Source organism: Mercenaria mercenaria, chromosome 10 (genome assembly GCF_021730395.1).
Source record: "Mercenaria mercenaria strain notata chromosome 10, MADL_Memer_1, whole genome shotgun sequence".
NCBI classification, from domain to species: domain Eukaryota; kingdom Metazoa; phylum Mollusca; class Bivalvia; order Venerida; family Veneridae; genus Mercenaria; species Mercenaria mercenaria.
Genome location: NC_069370.1, coordinates 39,080,858 through 39,099,033, shown reverse-complemented (window position 1 = coordinate 39,099,033; position 18,176 = coordinate 39,080,858). Strand labels below are relative to the sequence as shown.

General features: G+C 34.1%; 1 protein-coding gene across 1 annotated transcript in view; it reads right to left on the bottom strand.

Annotated features, from left to right (window-relative positions):
• LOC123560801 (fibrocystin-L-like) overlaps nt 1-17,934 on the bottom strand; it is a 63,054-nt gene extending 45,120 nt beyond the window's left edge. The window contains exons 1-17 of the mRNA XM_053516888.1: nt 17,835-17,934; nt 12,448-12,492; nt 11,360-11,504; nt 10,807-10,915; nt 10,630-10,687; nt 9,911-10,004; nt 7,921-7,968; nt 7,682-7,755; nt 6,855-6,897; nt 6,224-6,294; nt 5,344-5,460; nt 3,924-4,270; nt 2,961-3,028; nt 2,031-2,190; nt 1,663-1,771; nt 880-1,023; nt 94-257 (exon numbers count right to left, since the gene is read on the bottom strand). Coding sequence (XP_053372863.1) covers nt 94-257; nt 880-1,023; nt 1,663-1,771; nt 2,031-2,190; nt 2,961-3,028; nt 3,924-4,270; nt 5,344-5,460; nt 6,224-6,294; nt 6,855-6,897; nt 7,682-7,755; nt 7,921-7,968; nt 9,911-10,004; nt 10,630-10,687; nt 10,807-10,915; nt 11,360-11,504; nt 12,448-12,492; nt 17,835-17,934 — 1,896 coding nt within the window. The remainder of the gene's footprint in view (nt 1-93; nt 258-879; nt 1,024-1,662; nt 1,772-2,030; nt 2,191-2,960; nt 3,029-3,923; nt 4,271-5,343; nt 5,461-6,223; nt 6,295-6,854; nt 6,898-7,681; nt 7,756-7,920; nt 7,969-9,910; nt 10,005-10,629; nt 10,688-10,806; nt 10,916-11,359; nt 11,505-12,447; nt 12,493-17,834) is intronic.
• Nucleotides 17,935-18,176: the final 242 nt, after the last annotated feature.

Here is an 18,176-nt window from a genome sequence, read left to right as displayed (position 1 = left end):
GATATAGTAGTTGCAGCACAATTAGGCATGCCTAAAATTCCATTATTTGCTATGCATCAATAAAAAACTATTCCCAAACATAGATAGACATACTTTAGAAGCATCCAAGCTCGCCACAGAAAATGGGTCCGACACAACATCTGCCAAAGACAAAGCTACGGTGTCAAGGTCAGGAGTTCCATCAGTGTCGGACGACACTTTAAAAGCCACAGATGAACTGTTTACCACTTTCACAACACTTATATCTGGGAAGTCACCTGAAAATAAAATAGTTCATTTTCACATCTACTTCAAATATATATCAGATGACAACAGATACTATGTGAAATATGCAAAGGACGGGGGTGATAGTAAAATATATATATCAAAAATATCATTTTTCGATAAAGAAACACATTGGATAAAAACATATAGGTTTTTTTCTGTTAAGGACTTTTAGTCTTTGCCTTTAATGACTGAAACCACAGAACTTAAGTAAACTGCTTAGAAACTACTGATTCAAGACAGGTATTCCCAAAATTATTTAGGCATTTCTTGTTAGCATGGAGATGTTCATAAATACCGGTATACCACGACTGTCATATAATAAGATCAAAAATATTACCTAAGATTTTTCTTTTTTTATCTCTCGAATAATTTGTCAGTAACTTTATTCTTAATAACAATTCTTTTTTTCATAAATGGTTCCATTGTAAGTCATGGTTTCTGGTTAATTTCCACACCTCTTTTACAAAATGAGTAACACTTTTCAAAAAACGAACGAAAGTCATACACTCGCAAATCGAAAATTAAACCGTCGCCAATATATAAACCGTCGCCAATCAAAAATTAAACCGTCGCCAATATTATCATTCTACAGTGTAACAGATGATGAACTACCTCGTTTTGAGTCAAAAGAGATCTGGAAAGTTGGAGTTGCAGCAGCTTGCCTGGTGACCGACACTGACTCTTCACTTCCAAATACAGGAAGGCTGTTAATGGCGTCCTTAATTGCTGTATCAGCCATGTTCGTGGTGAGAGGCTCTGTTAAAAAGATAAAACATCCTACATGATACGTCGTGTATATATGTATTCAAAGCTAAACACAATATTGTTCTGGTTAAAACGTTTATGGACACAAAAAAGGTATAAGCGACAGATACTGTGTTTCAAATATTTTATTCCTATATTGCAAAGTTTGAAGATATTTAAAGTAATATTTTTTTCCCGTAGCAAATTTTTAGGATCTTTTTTTTTCAGAGCTATCTGTGGCTGCATAATACACGTTTGTGCATTTGTAACAGTTTAACAACAGAGCTAAATGGACATTGGGAAATTTCAAGTTTAATTTCAGACTTAAAAATTGACGAATATGCGTCCAGTGTTCCTTAATTTGCTGCAGCTTGCCTGGTGACTGACACCGACTCTTCACTTCCAAATACAGGATGGCTGTTAATGACGTCCTTAATTGCTGTATCAGCCATGTTCGTGGTGAGAGGCTCTGTTAAACGCGCTTCAAGCTTAGTAGTGTGAAATCATTGATCGTAGGTACAAAGATCACACAACCAAACCATCAACATGCGTTCTAATAAGTTTTAGACAAATTTGGTTTTGAGTTTTGTCATTTTTAGTGCTAAACTTGGGTATAGCATTGCGTAATTGCAGAACTATGAATAATTTCACCTGTAAACACTCCAAATAAACCAAATCTGAACTCTCCTGGTGTGTCCACTTTTACAGTCTGGACCTCGCCGACGGCTGTCTGACTTGAAAACTTTTTAAATTCTATTTTCTACAACAGAAACATATATTCTAAATGAACGGTGTTACAAATTCTTCAAAATATTTAAAACAAACATAAGGCATATATAGGGTTAGATATGTATCACATTATGAAAACAAAATTGAACATTTTTACATACGGACGATTTTTACATTTACTTCATACATTCTTTCTGATAAGAACGGACAAACACGTATATTCTATGCACTTTCGTGCGTTACGCATGAATAAATGGACAACTTAAAAACAAAAGAAAACAACAACTTACTTGTTTATCATATTTCACTGTTGAAGAAATGGAAATAACTTGCACTTCTTGCTTGGCGTTACCAGTATAAGCACTAGTAAATTCTGTGTTGAAATATTTCGCCTTCAAGTCAACAAAGGAGTCTCCATAATTTTCATAGTGAACAACTTCAAGCAAGTACCTATGATATTATAATAATGTGATCAGAGAATTAATTGGTCGCTTACTTCAAGCGGACAAAATAACTCTGATAAGAATGGTTCACTTTTATCTAATGAATAAACAAGACCCCACATATTTTCAAGTGAGAAACTTTCAATAATTAGTTCCCTTCTGTTAAACATGCAATTAAATCTGTAAGAAATTCCCCCGGAAACCAATCAAGATAGTAGACTAAGCGTACTCGGTTTGATCGAGCCTGTTCAAGAGAGGTAATGGAAAGTGCAACACCCCTCACGCCCCGCTAGCACCGGCTTGAGCGGACTTCTGTTGCACATATATTATGTCCATACAAGCTTCGAAATGAAAAGCATGTTCAGTGAGTTATTTTTAACCAGAAAGTGTCCTTACAATAACTATTTCCTACAAGAAAGTCCAATTAAGCCTCAAAATTTACAAACTAAAGAATATATCATTAACTGGACGGTGACCCTATATCATATATTTCCCTTCTTATGAACAAAGGAGTCCTTGTGCTAGCTTCACGGTGAACAACCTCTAGTAAACTCTAGATAGCCAGCTAACACTAGTTTGTAAATGTCTTCCAATAATGGCAATGAATATGTTTTAGATATATGAAAAGAAGCAATACTATTTTATAACTGTAGCCTAATTCCTGCCAATAAAAACTTTAGGGGGTGTCAAATTGAAATAAATGATAGAGAAAAATGTAAGGTCACAGAACCATAACAAACCACAGTACGGTCAGATTGATATTGTTCGTATACATACCTGTTATTACTGTCTAAGTTTATTCTATCAGATGTCTCCCAATCTCGTTCTGATGTAACAGCTTCTGCCTGCAACCAAATAGTTAGCAAGATCAGTTACGAAATTAAAGTACCAATTCAAAAACCTATTTTAAACTATTTAACAGTGTATGTGAAAATTACCTGGTTGCTATAATTCTTACATATATTTAGCCTAATTTTGTAGCAAACTTACAAGAACTGCTACTTCGACAATTTACAGTTAGTAAATATTTTCGAAAAACATGGCTAAACGCGTGTGTCCGTTACGATAAGATGTTTGTTTCAAAACAACGAAAAAGGCCGAGGCTTTCGAGTACCATGGACTATTTTTTACCTTGCTTTCTGCGCAGTAAGCCATTGGCACGCTGAGAACCAGTTAACTTATCGCATTTAGCCAAATGGGACTCTTTCTAAACGAAAGTTGTTTGCTGTCAATGGTATTACGCTGTATATATTCTATACTGTTTCGACATGGATTACAGTAAAAAGTCAATGGTAGCTGAATCTAAATTTAAATCTTTAAAGAAAAACGAGTGTTGAAGAAACTTATCTAAAGACGTTTGTTGCAAAAAATATCTCATATCAAAGCCAAGATTCCTGCACCAGATGGGTATAATTGCTTTGTTTTCAATAATTTGACCCAGGAGTTTATTTACTTTGTGACTGTTTCCTTGTCTTTGGAGTGAATACGGCTACTGTTTAAAATTAGGTCATGGTCATAGAGCCTTTGATCTCGGTTATGTTAAACAGTAGCATAATAAATTCCGTGTTACTATGTATTCGTTTATGCTATTTCGTCAATTTCCAGCTTAGCTGTTTATGTAGCAAACATGAGCTATCTGAGAATACACTTTCAAACGGACGTCGGGGACTGCCATTGCGGAACCACTTCCTTATAAACAAATAAAGAAAAGTTATGATCAAATGCTCAGAGGTAACTTACACCATCAATGAACAATCTCGCTCCATCGTCAGCAAGCAAATGGAACTCATACTCCCCTGTGTGTGGAGGTGTAAAATATGTCGTCATTTTACTTGCGTAATTATCCATTGTATCACTGACGTCATTGAAATATGTCTCATCCAAGATTTCATGATTATATCCCGAAGACGAGCTGGTCAGTGACAAAATGCTATCTAAGCTGCTCATGTCTTTACTGGTTGAAGTCCAGTACTCATAGTTGACACCTCGGTTGCCAGGGAAACTGGAACCACCAGAGCTAGGGTCAGCAGCAACCTCGCAGCTCACATACTGATCAACTACCACCTCTTTTATCTGACATTCAGTATCTGAAACATCAAAATACAACCTGAAAGATTGTTCATTTAATCATTCAAGTTTCATTAATATTATTTTATTAATCTTTGACATCCACAAGAAAATACCCTGTGCAGTTCATTCCATCTTCTTCACATAACTCAATTGTTGATCCTCTTATTTTGTCTTCTACAGTTTTGCAATTTCTATGTCCACATGTGGGCCCATGTTCAAAAACCGTTACTTCTAAGAAATAGAAATGGTAGAAAAATCACAAGGTACAAGCAGGTGAAAAAATATCCATGCTGGAATTCTCTCCGAAGATGAAATGGTTCCATTTTTCAAAAATAAAATAGTGCCGTTCAATGAGTGACAAAAATCAAAATTGAGATACCAAATATTCAGGAAGAATATTCTTTTATCTTTCAAATCTGAAAATTTGATGAAATTATCTTTACTATTTCAAGAGTTACAATGCGTTTAAGTAAGGCACCGAAGGCAATTCAGTTTAAAATGATTTTACTGAAAAATAACTTAACATTATATCTATACACCTCTATATTTTCATGATGGGTGGGTTCTTTGGAATTTTCGTGTCCATGACAACACGAATAACATTTATTTGTAAATATGGTAGAAGTTGATTTGCCTTAGATAACTGTATTACAATATACTTAGTTTCTGTATAAATGTATTTTAATCTACTTATTTGCAAGAATTATGTCATGTCACTAATACTGGTTTTCTCATGGAACGGCCCAAATTTAATGTATTATAATCAATTAAGAAATGTTTTACTCTCAGAACAGGAGACCTCTGTGCCCGAGTGGTTGCAATCGCTTACTTCGATTGCTTGCCCCTTTTATAGCTTTGGGTTCGAAACCTCGCTAAGTTTGTAGAATTCTTTCAAGTAAGGTAGCAATCCAGCTGGCTTACGGGAAAGGTCGGAGGTACTACCCATTCATGATGTAATAAAGTTCGCAGAGGAAATTCGAGTGTTCTTCCGCCATAAAAAAGGAAAGTCGACGTCGCCATATGACTGGTAAATAAGTCGGTGTGACGGAAATTAAACCCAGCAAACAGAACAATTAAACTACTAGATTACCTCCGATGTATATTCTTGGTTGCGTATAAGGTTCTCTATTGTCAAAGTAATTGCCATAAACTGTCAACACAAGACCTCCTTCCAAACTTCCTTCAGCATGGCTGATACTGCTTATGTCTGAAAAACAGATGCTCAATACATTTCTTGTCCTTCGTGTCTGTATGTTAAATGCGTGTTATTTTACAGGTACTACAATATCAGACTAGTAGATATATAAAGTAGATGATATATCGTAAATGGTATATCCTCGTAAGAGTTTCAAATGTCCTGTTCATTTTGAAGGAACTTGTTGTATCTAATTTCACACCAAGTATATAACGTTCTTTAAGTGTTTTAAAAATGCACGGTGTTCCGTAAGGGCAGTCGTCCTTCGTCCCTTCGCCGTGTAGATTGGTAAGAACGATAGTGCGATCATGGATACGATGCGAAGGCACGACGATACAGTGCGATGGCGCGATAATATCATATGAAAACGCCAAAACATAATACGAAAACACGATATCAATATCGCACTTGCGCATCATGTTTTAGCGTTATCACACCGTATTTCCGCAAAATCACCCCTAGACCTTAGGTCAAAGGTAAGAAAGAGCGATAATACGATTTGGAAACGAAAAAAAAACGATGCGAATGTGCGATATCAACTTCGTGTTGTATATTCGTGTCTTCGCATTGTATTGTCACACTGTCGCCCTTACATGTCTATAAAACTGTCAGATGGGCGAAACGTCGATGGCCCAGACGGAACAACGTAGTAGAAATTTAAATCTTCAAGTTACTCCAACATATCACAATTATCAGAAAAATATTTTCTCTCTTCAGCAAACCTCTACATGCATGAGACTAATATCGGTTACAGTTAATATACGATATCGTTTACCTGTGTAAGTCTGAAACATGTGGATCTTGTCATTGTACGAAACACGGTACAGTTCCGGGTCAGGATTAGACCTGTAAAAAGCGAAATGAATCTTTATTATTATCCAGATATTTTTGCGACAATAAAAGTTTCAATAATTTTGAATATCCGATCTGCTAAATCATTTCTTTCTTACTGTAAGGGTTTATGAATACAGACATTGTTTTGAATTTGAAAGAAAAGAAAGCACCAATAATGACTTAAAACAGTTAGCGCGATGTGATGTGTTTTTCTTTTCTGTCAGACAGTTGTTAATATTTAAATTCTCTCTATGCGTTCCATTTGAATTCAAGACGTTCATTTAAAAGAAGGACGCTAAAGTTACAATAACGCCGCTAAGTGATAACGTGCCGCTGTTTCAACGACGTCAATGTTGTTCTGCCCGGTGTACGGAATGATCGGGAAATAAACTGAAATCTCCAAAAAATTAAATTCATGTCTTAAAATATCTCTATTCTTTCAAATAACGATTCTTCGTCGCCTAAATTTTTTCATAAATAATCTGGCTTAAAGTAATAAAAAGTGACAAAAATTGATTTACTCAATAATTTGAGGGGAAAAAAAATGAAAATATAGAAACAAATAAACTAACCTTCCGTAGGGCGATTCAACAATGAAACTGGCATTAAAGAATCCTTGAAAAAAAGAAAACGTTTGTTAAATGTTTCATTAAAATAGTTCTCATCATACTGCAGCATTAATCAACAAGCTCTAATGTTCTTAAGCATTTAGCTTATATCTCAACGCTTAAGCATTTAGCTTATATCTCAACGCTTAAGCATTTTGCTCATATCTCAACGCTTAAGAGCATTTAGCTTATATCTCAACGCTTAAGCATTTTGCTTATATCTCAACGACTGTCATAATTTAACAGTAGCTATCAGCTAACGGTGGTTCAGAGGCAAAACTGTTGGCCTGTCAAGCCAGAGGACCAGAGTTCGATTCCCAGTCAGGGTACTGCAATTTTCTTAAATGTTGTTCATATTACTTCCCACTTATACAGTACCGGTTTAATGTTTAGGGTCAGGTATTTTCTATCGGTGCTTTTCACCGTTTTCATTAAACAACTCGACTGTATACTCAAGAATAGCTAAGAAACGTTGGCCGAACAAATCTGTATCTAGAATGTCTATTCTCTTTGTACTTGGAGCATTCTGTCGTCACGTCTCTACAGTCATTTCACTCTGTATCTGTGCTGGTATTTGAGTGACTGTTTGTGTGTAAAGCACTTGCTACATATATTTAGTAACTATATAATACATAGAAAACTTACAAAATGTCACATACTTTTACAACAGGCAATATTTGCCCAATTATACTCCTTAATGCTAAGAAAAATTTATATTTTGATTATGTTAAGTTCATTAACTGTAAGAGGTTTTGAATTTGCACGAAGTTCACGAGATCACAGAAACTTACCAACAGATGTCCCCTTTGTTTTACATTTGAGAGTTCCATGATCTGATTCATCGTCATCGAGTGCAAGACCATAGCTGCAAATGAACAATTCTATAGTGTAATTGAGAATCTAATGGAATCCAATTTTGGGTGAGATCTTCACGCACAATTTGAACACTATCTAGCTTTAAATTCGAATGGAAAAAGAGAATTACAAAATATACACAGTAATGTATGTAAAATGTATCTAAACTACTCACAATTCGTCGTTTTCCTTCAGCCCACAGTCTTGAGGCCCAGCATATACTCTGAAATAAGAGATAAAATGCTCCACAGTCAAGATGATATAAACCAAAATTAAGACATTATTGTCTGTTTAACAATATAGCGGAAACATCTCCAGCACTTTAAATTATTTGCTTCCTTTTTTGCAGTGCTAGCTATAAAGTCATGTCAGTTGAGTAATGTCAACTTAAATTTCACAAAGAAAGTATACTACAAATAAGGGTGGGGGGGGGGGGAAATATATTTTTCGATGTAAGTTGCATCGGATATGAAAATGTAATGTATTTCGACGAATATAGGAGACGTAGGTTCTTCTAAAAAATCGTTGCACAAAAAGTGAAATAACACAACACGTCTGAAAATAATGATACATATTGCTGCTGACTTTAATCAGACTTTACTTGTTAAGGTAATGGACCCGTAATGACGATCGGCAATTTCCGTGCAATTACGTATCTTCCGAATGCCAGTTCGGCATCCTTCGGCCATAACAGAAAATTATTTTTCATAAAAAAAACCCGGAAATTCTCGAAATCGCATACGGATAATATGTAAAGGAACGGAAATTGCCGATGGTTATTACGGGTCCACTGCCTTAAGAGGAATTAAATGCACATAAAAACACTTTTGATAAAAAAATATTTAAACAGTACTCGATAAGTTACTTTAAACTCTGTACAAGCTGTCTTCTTCCTTAATAACAGTTTTTAATTCTATTAGTATAAAAATTATAACGTTTGCCATATTTATAGCGTGAATAATACATGATGCTATGCTTCTTCAATTTCATACACAGCCATATGATTCAACTTAAAATTGGGATAGTCTATGAACCTGTAAACCGCTATGATTTTTTTTAAAAAATAGTTTTTGCACGCCTTATCCGAATTATAAGCTAAAGACTGTAAATCAAAGATTCTTCATTATATGTAATAATAGGATTTAATTATCTTTAATACTTACGATAAGTCATTGAATATCTATAGATTTAGCACTTATTTCTCATACAAGGTAATGTACATACACCACTAAAAATGTAATATTGTTAACTTACTGCATTTACTTTGAATAATGCTCTTCTACTGGAGGAAATAAAGATATTATTATTATTATTTTTATTTTACTTTTTACATGGACAGCGTTTGAAGAAAGCAAATAAAGCATGTTTTGTTCTATGCTAGCTAAAACTTCCATCTTTTGATTTTTTCTCTCTCAATATTTTGGTGTTAATTGGAACGTCACATAATTAGTGGGTCTAAGTCCATGTACCTAGTAACGTAGAAAAATGTATATCACAATGGTAGTGTGGTGAGATCCGTCAAAAAGACAATATTTATGTTATCTTCGCTGGTTGAAGGTGTGGATGGAAATATCTGGCTCGAGGGTAACTGTTAAGGCGGTAACGAGGCTCTGCCGAGTTACCGCAAAACAGTTACCCGAGAGCCAGTTATTTCCATCCGCACCTTCAACTAGTGAAAGATTCTTTTTCTTGCATACCATATTCATTAATTAATAGAAGAAATGAAGTAAAACAATGCTTTTCTTTTGAGCACTGTTTTATTATAGTAGCGTATTAATTTACGCATTCATTCATAAATTGCAGCACGTCATCGGGATGTAAGACTAGATTTTCTAGCACCGGCAAAAACACGGGAAAATCCTGTCTGGCATGCAAGAAATTGTATTTCTATATAGCACATGTGAGGTCCTTTCTCGCGTTGACGACTGTGAATAAACTTGGATACATTCGTATCATCTGTGCCAAACCAAGAAAGCACATACCTGTTTAGTAGCCGTTCGTGCGTCACCCGTGGTTTATGACAAGTGACCGTAAAACAAGATTTCGGACATAAGTAGATTTTGGGTTTTAAATCAATTTATAATAACAGTAAGCATAATACTTTAAAAATAACGGTTAATCCTAAAATGGAAAAAAAATTGATCAGATCATTTATTGATAAATACCTTAGCAGTTTTACTGTTTTTCCGTTCTTTGCTGCGGGTAGATTACTGCCATATCTATCAGTAATCAAGTTTCCAAACATAGTTATAAATGATCCTAAAATAAACAATATTGTAAATATATAAATAATAATTTATTAAATATATACATGTATATATATATATATATATGAAACACAGTATCTCGAATTCCAATTCGTTTTACTTCGAGAAAACCACAATTCGATTTAAAATGATATTTTGTGAACGTGTTTTTGGGACAGGACTTGAAAATGTCTTCGAGATATCCGGAGTTTTGAGAAAGCGGGTTCGAGATATCAAGTTTCAACTGTATAAGGACATTGTAAAACAGTTTTTGAAGGCATTACATTACAAAATATTTCATAACTGTAATACTTTTTAAAATATATAGTACGCCATTATGTAGCACAGACGTAGATCGAAATGAACATGTATTAAAATATGATTAAATATGTTGGAGGACCAGAATAACGTCAAATAGTATTTGGTCCATTATTTGCCATGATTTTAAAAACGATACAAAAATGGATAAACATGACTTGTTTTGTTTGAATAAAAACGTCACTGATGCAAAGATCGGCTGGACACAGGTTACACTGAAAAATAACCTTTAACGGTTTTCTTAATATACATATATTATGATATGAAAAAAATGAGAGTACTTTCCTGCCCTTATTTGTATGCACTATAATAATACTCACCAGGTTTTCCAGATTGTGGAGTTAACGCTTCTATTGTTGGCGTGTATCCAGAGTCTGGCTAAAAGAAAAAAACACGGAATTTAGGTATTGCTTTTCACTTATATTTTCATATTTTTATTGTCAGTATTACACAACCTAATGGTCATTTAATGTATCTGTGAGTTATATTTTAGATACCTTGAATGTACATTCGGAGCTAGTAGGATCACCATTACACAGGGAGCCATCTTCAACAACCTCTCCGTCAACTTTCACCTTTACATAGTGGTCTTCTTCTGGCATACCTCTGAAAAAATGTGCAATAAAATAAATAATCGGTACAATGAAATAAAGGCTATAAAATAAAAAGCCATTTTGAGAGGTACGCCTCCATATCTATGACATTATTTTTGAAATTTAGAAAGCGCTCGTTTTTAGGCGACTATACATGAAAAGTGATAGGCCTACTAGCAAAATATTCTTAAGTTTTTTTTTGCAGTATCATTTATCAAAGGATACATGCAAATTATAAAATAGGTAGACATGTTTCTATACTCTGTTAGTAACACAACATTCATTATTAAATATAAAATTGTGTTTTGTATCATATTTGAATATAAATTTGAATTGTTATTTTTGAATATGTTTTAAAGATATTGTTATTGTTTTTAAATCGGACGGTGATGTACTCATGAAAGCAAACTCTTTTGATCTTGTTTAAAGTAAAAACTTATGAACAGTTGATTCGTACCGTGGGGTATAGCACATGACCTGAGATTCAGTACATCCGTCCTTGTGTACAGTACACGAGAACTCCGAGCCGGACTCACCCACCAAATACACTTTGTTACCGACATTTGGATCATCGTTTTGGCTGAACTGATCTGCTGAGAACCCTGGAAGAAAAGAATGTTGTTTCAAGTTTAAGGTAGTTCTGCACGTTTGGATCGAAAAATGTTCTACAATGTAGAATTTGATTAAACTCTAATTTTTCAAAAATTCAGAATATACATAGAAAATTCAGCAAATAAAAAAGACAGGGTCGTGTGCTTGATTTTTTGCTAGACTGATTTGAAAATGTGGACCTCGCGCAATATTTCACAATGGGAGTCTATGGGAAAATCATATCTTTCATAACATTTTATCGGATAGAATTTTTTCTACAATGTAGATTTTGATGAAACTTCTCACAGTTGTATGTAATTACATGGCCTATAATTTGGTGTAATAAAATGTATAGGTCCGTGTGCTTATTTTTGAGATATTTGACCATGATTAAAAAGAACCGGACATTTCACGTTAATTTTAAGACATTATTTTGAATTTTTTTAACATCCCATATGTTTTAATATCATATTTTGACTTTAGAAATATAGAAACAGTGCCCTTGTAATAAATTTACTCACAGGTTTCGATTAATTCATAAAGTGATTTTCATTTCCGTACGCCGAATCCTGGCTTTATTCTACGTTTTCCGGATAAATGACGTTACGCCATCACTTCCGGTTTTTCAAACGTGCAGAACTACCTTAACAATCGTAGACAACAAAATGTTTGCTAAATTTCTACCGTTATCTGACGATGAACATCATGTTTATGTTTTTGCTACATTCAAATGGCTCAATTAAATTTCTACAGATAGTCCAAACTCTACAGTAAAATAAGTATTCAATTTAAAGTCTCTTACAAATGAGAAAAGTGAATAACAGCAGTATACGCGACAAGAATTTTTGAATGACGCAGTAAATAGTAGAGTTCTCATTTATTTTGCCTGTATATGTAGGATAAAGTAAAAAAGCAGTTCTTTACCGCCGCCCTTAATTGTCAGCCTAGTCTCACCAGCCAAACTCCCATATTTTGGTTCTATATCACTCACATGTGCTCCTGAAAATAAAAGTCAAAAGGCTATATTTAGATTGTTATCAGCAAGTTTGGTTATTCTGTTTCATTATAATACAGCTATGCTGTATACATTGATGTATATTGTATGTAAAACCTATTTGTACGAACAAAGGTTTCCAAAGTAACCGCAAGCGTTTACATTCCATGTTGTATACCACATTTATAGATTCCAAAATCATTATTTTTTTGTTCTGACATGGCTCGATTTAATTACCAGCTAGGTTATGTATATTCTGCGATAAGCAATGGTTGACGCGAGGACCGGTTAGCTTTATGACGTCAAAGAATCACATGGCGACTCGGATAAAATCACCAGCATCTTTATGTAATCTCTGTTGAAATTTAGAAATAATTCACCAGTATATATTTATCTATTCTCTTGAACTTCAAAAATAAATTAAGATACACCTTGGATAGTTTATTCGAAACTGTTTGTAATATACACTTCAAAAAAATAATCAAAACATGGCTGTCAAGCGTCTATAATTTGATGTTTTTCTATTTATAAAATATTCCCTCGGCTATGTTTTCCAGCTTACTTCATTCATATCAAAAATAAAGTATAAATGTATAACTGAAAATTTGTTGATATCTAATTATTAGTTTTCAAAAAAAATGTAAATTGTCAGAGAACAGAACTGAACGATTTCCTTAGGAAGACTCTAGACAGTCGAACATCGCTTATTAAATTTCATGATGATCTCGTGTTGATAATTTGTTGTAACATTTTTCATATTAGTTATGGGAATGAGCATAGTTTGTACAGTTGAATCACCATGGAAAACAACATGCCGACACATAAGTGCATTTGCGATCATGTGAGATTGATGGCTTAGCAACCAGGTCTGGATATCCAGTGCTGGTTCTCGCAAATGCACTATTTATATGTTGGATTTCTCATAGTGCGGCTCAATTATTATAAGAATACGGTTTAGAATATTATCTTATAATATCATGTTAGTAACAAATGGTAGACCCTTTCGATGATAATTATCAATGTTTAAAACATCTGCAGATTTTATTTTTGATCTCTTGGGATAGTATCTAACAACTTTTTGATATAAAAATAAACAGTCTTTAATTGGTGCAGGGCACAATCAGAACAAAATAGATTTTTCATTTCATGGTCTTATTTGTGAACATGCAGTTGTACTCTGTTTTGTCAACACAACACTACTTGTCCAGGGACAGATACAATTATTATTTTTATTGATGAAATTCGAATAGAAAGATATAATTGTGACATACATGTATACGAAAACATCTTTCTGGCTAGAGAACCATAGAATATGACTTGGTATTCACATGCATAAGACTTATTTGACTTTGCCTGATATTCACAGGCAGAAAGTCTTATTGCCTGTGAATATTAGGTCATATTCTATGGCTCACTAGTCAATAATTGTATAATATCAAGCTGATCTTTGTTGGAAGTCAATAATTTCAAGTAGTCGAGTAATTCAAATTCATACTTAAACGTTACTATATATGATTGTGAATGGTTTTCGTTATTTATCTACAAGTACCAGGGTTGAAATATACATATTAACAAAATCCCTCAGTGGCGTCAACTCCGTAACATTCAAGTACAATAAATGAATAAAATTTGATAATTACTTTATGTCAACATTAAAATTTAGAAACGTGCTTCTAACATGCTGAAGATAATAAGATAAGTAAACTGTATGAATATTAGTTAAAACAGAAATATATTTTGCTATAAGAATGATAACTGTATTTTGAAGCGGTACCAAATATTGACTGATCTTTATGTGGAGCTCAAAGGAAAATGCTGATTGTATGGATTGGAAAGTCTTATCGCTTTTAACTTAAATATATATATAAACATTTATTTTCCGTGAAACTAAACTTTAAATGCCTTCTGCAAATAGTATGGATTACGGACAAACAATGTATTTTGATTAAATAATACTGGCTGACCTTATGTCAAAATGGAAAGTATCGGGTAAAATGGTTTAAAGCTGTGAGAAACAACCAAATGGCCAGTCGGTTACAATTAACTGATATGCTCTTAAATATAAGTTTAAACATATTACACTGGGTTATTTAAAAGTGCATTAGAGGAAAAAATTTGAACAGTAAAAAGGTTTCAAGTGACTTATAGTATACATGCCACTGCCTAAATACTTGCTAGAGCGTCATATCAAAAAGCTTGCATGGCACTCAGTTTTTAACCCTTACCCTGCTAATTTTCTAAAATAGACTAGTCCATCATTCAATAAGGGCAGAAACACTTTCTATTCAAGTTCACTGAAAAAATACTGACTGAATAGCGAACAGTGCAGACCATGATCAGCCTGCGCATCCGTGCAGGCTGATCTTGGTCTGCACTGGCCGCAAAGGCAGAATCACTTGCCACCAGCAGGCTAAAGGTTGAAGTACCAAAAGGTTGATTAATTAAGCTCAGGTAAGCAAGTACCTGTTACTGGGCACTTGTTTGGTTGCGAAAGAGCTTCTTGTACCTTGTTGTTTTCTTTTTTATCTTATGCTACGTTAGATAAAAAAAAAAGGTTAGAATTGTTGGACACATCAAAAACAACCAGAGCCACACTATGATGGAAAGTAGAAGACAGGTTGCTTCAATTACCAAGTAACAAGTATAATTTTAAACAAATTAGATAAATAAACAAGAGGGCCATGATGGCCCTATATCGCTCACCTGTTATTATTGCACTTGAGGACTAGAAGGTCCTCAGAAAAAATATCTAAGTCCAAAGGACAGGAACAACAAATGGAAGAAATTTAACCAAAAAGAAAAAAAAATCTTACAAGGTATAGATATGTTAAAATACACCTAAAAATTGGAGGTACCATCCATGTTTTACCACAGAAAACTGGTCTCGTGTTTTCCCTACGGCCAATAATAAAAAAGTTACTAAAAATAAGCTATCTATAGTAACGTAAAAGGGAAGTAATTAAAAAAAAATATTGGCAGTGGACAAAAGAAGGATCTGCCAAATAAATCTGTTGACATAAATGAAATTTCAGATCAGTATCTTCATTAGTTATGGAGATATAACAATTTTAATTTGAAATAAAGGGAGGTAATTTGACATAAAATCAGTCCATAGTTATCTACCCTGATTGTCTCAGTCCAACTAATAACAATAATGAAATTTCAAATAAGTCCTGTAAGTACTTACTGATATAAATCCATTTTGATTACAATCAGGGGAGGTAATCAGATATAAAATAACTCTGGAACCTATGATTGGATCTGATTTGTCATGGAATCCAAGATTTCTTGTTGTTGAAGGTATTTTGGAAGTTTGTATCAAATAAAACCATAAATGAAGTCTCTATATGGCTGCAAAAGCCAAAATAGCCAATTTTGGACCTTCAAGGGGCCATAACTCTGGAACCCATGATGGAATCTGGCCAGTTGAAGAAAGGAAGCAAAATCTTGTGGTGATACAAGTTGTGTGCAAGTTTGGTTAAAATCAAATCATAAATGAAGCTACTATTGTGCAGACAAGGTCAAAATAGCTAATTCTGGCCCTTTCAGGGGCCATAACTCTGGAACCCATAAAGGAATCTCGCCAGTTCAAGAAAGGAACCGAGATCTTATGGTGATACAAGTTGTGTGCAAGTTTGGTTAAAATAAAATCATAAATGAAGCTGCTATTGTGCAGACAAGGTCAAAATAGCTAATTTTGGCCCTTTCAGGGGCCATAACTCTGGAACCCATAATGGAATCTCGCCAGTTCAAGAAAGGAACTAAGATCTTATGGTGATACAAGTTGTGTGCCAGTTTGGTAAAAATCAAATCATAAATAAAGCTGCTATTGTGCAGACAAGGTCAAAATAGCTAATTTTGGCCCTTTCAGGGGCCATAACTCTGGAACCCATAATGGGATCTGGCCAGTTCAAGAAAGGAACCGTGATCTTATGGTGATACAAGTTGTGTGCAAGTTTGGTTAAAATAAAATCATAAATGAAACCACTATCGTGCAGACAAGAAATTGTTGACGGACGCACGGACGCACGGACGGACACACGACGGACGACGGACGAAGGGTGATCACAAAAGCTCACCTTGTCACTATGTGACAGGTGAGCTAAAAATGGAGATGGGATAAAAAGGAGATGGGGAAGGAAAAGGATAAGTAAAAGGGAGGGATGGGGCTGTAGGTATTAGGAGAAAAGAATCTCGGAGTCAAAAACTTCAGGATTTATAGCACAATCAAATAGATGAGGTTAAGCATCAAACATGCAATGCACGTGCTTTATGATTTTCTATTGTATCCTCTTTTGTAAATTGATAACAGATTTTACAAATATTTGGTGAAAATAAGCATTATATTTGATTTTCTGTCATTTATACAACTCGGTTAAATAAGACTTCTGTAAGACCAACTTTAAGAAGTGTTCAGCAGTTTATGTTATTTCCTTTAAAAGTTCCGACAATCTGTTGTAAAATTTAGTGAAAACCCGGCACATATAAGATCTCCTGTGACAGGGACAATTTTTTCGCCATTTCCTTCAAAAGCTGACATACACACTTAACATAAGCGAGGATAGCGAACGCTTATTTGCTTGATATACTAATTTTAAAAATTGGACTGAAAAAAAAGAGAAAAATGTGCTGTTAGTGTCATTCTTTTGTTGTTCTTAATAAAATGTTCTTCATTGATATTTTGTATATGTAACAAACTGATAATTCTTTGTTTTTTTGTTTTTTTTTGTAGTTCTTTTAACTCCTGGTTTTCACACATTTCTAAGAAGTAATACCATTTTATATCAAAGATGATATTAGTTAAATGCATATAAATGTACATAAACATATAAATAAAATAAGTTACATAAAGACATATTAGTATGTAAATACAACTTATCAAAGAAAGAAATGAAGAAATTGGGAACAGAAAGGAGAACGGATATTAAAGAAATCTGAAAATTTATGAGGATTCAAAGTCATACAAAAAGGACTTGCTACTGGTATCTACGGTTTCTCGTTAGGGCCATCGCCGCATAATGTGAGTTCGAAACCGCAAAAGTACCATACTCCGATGTTGAAAAGTCGAAATAATGAAACTACGATGGTGAAAAGTTGAAACCACGAAAACAAAAACACGTACAAAAATGTTGAATAGTCGATGCAAGAATACTACGATGGTGAAAGACGAAAATATTTCGTAGTTTTTCATCATTGTCCTTTTGACTTTTCACCATTTTAGTTTCGAATTTTCGCCATCGCAGTTTCGACATCGTACTTTAGACTTTTCACCATGGTATTATCGCCGTCCTGTCGCCCCTACGCACATGTCTGTTTACCGTTATACGGGGTATAATAGAAATAAAACCTTCCGGTACCCTATGATCCTTTGACAACAACATCATAACTTCTCTGTACGTGTTACATTCGTGGAAGTATGTTCTAGAGTATTCGTTGTTTTGAATCATTTTCGCATGCACGAGAGGAACGCGATACTACGATGGTGAAAAATCGATAGTAAGATGGCGAAAATACGAAAAGTCGAAACTACCATGTTGAAAAGTCAAAAGAATGAAATCACGATGCTGAAAAGTCGAAACAACGACATCACGATAGTACGATGATGAAATTTCAAAATAATTTCAACTTTGCACCATCATTGTTTTTTTGGCTTTTCAACATAATAGTTTCGTGTTTTCATCATAGTTGT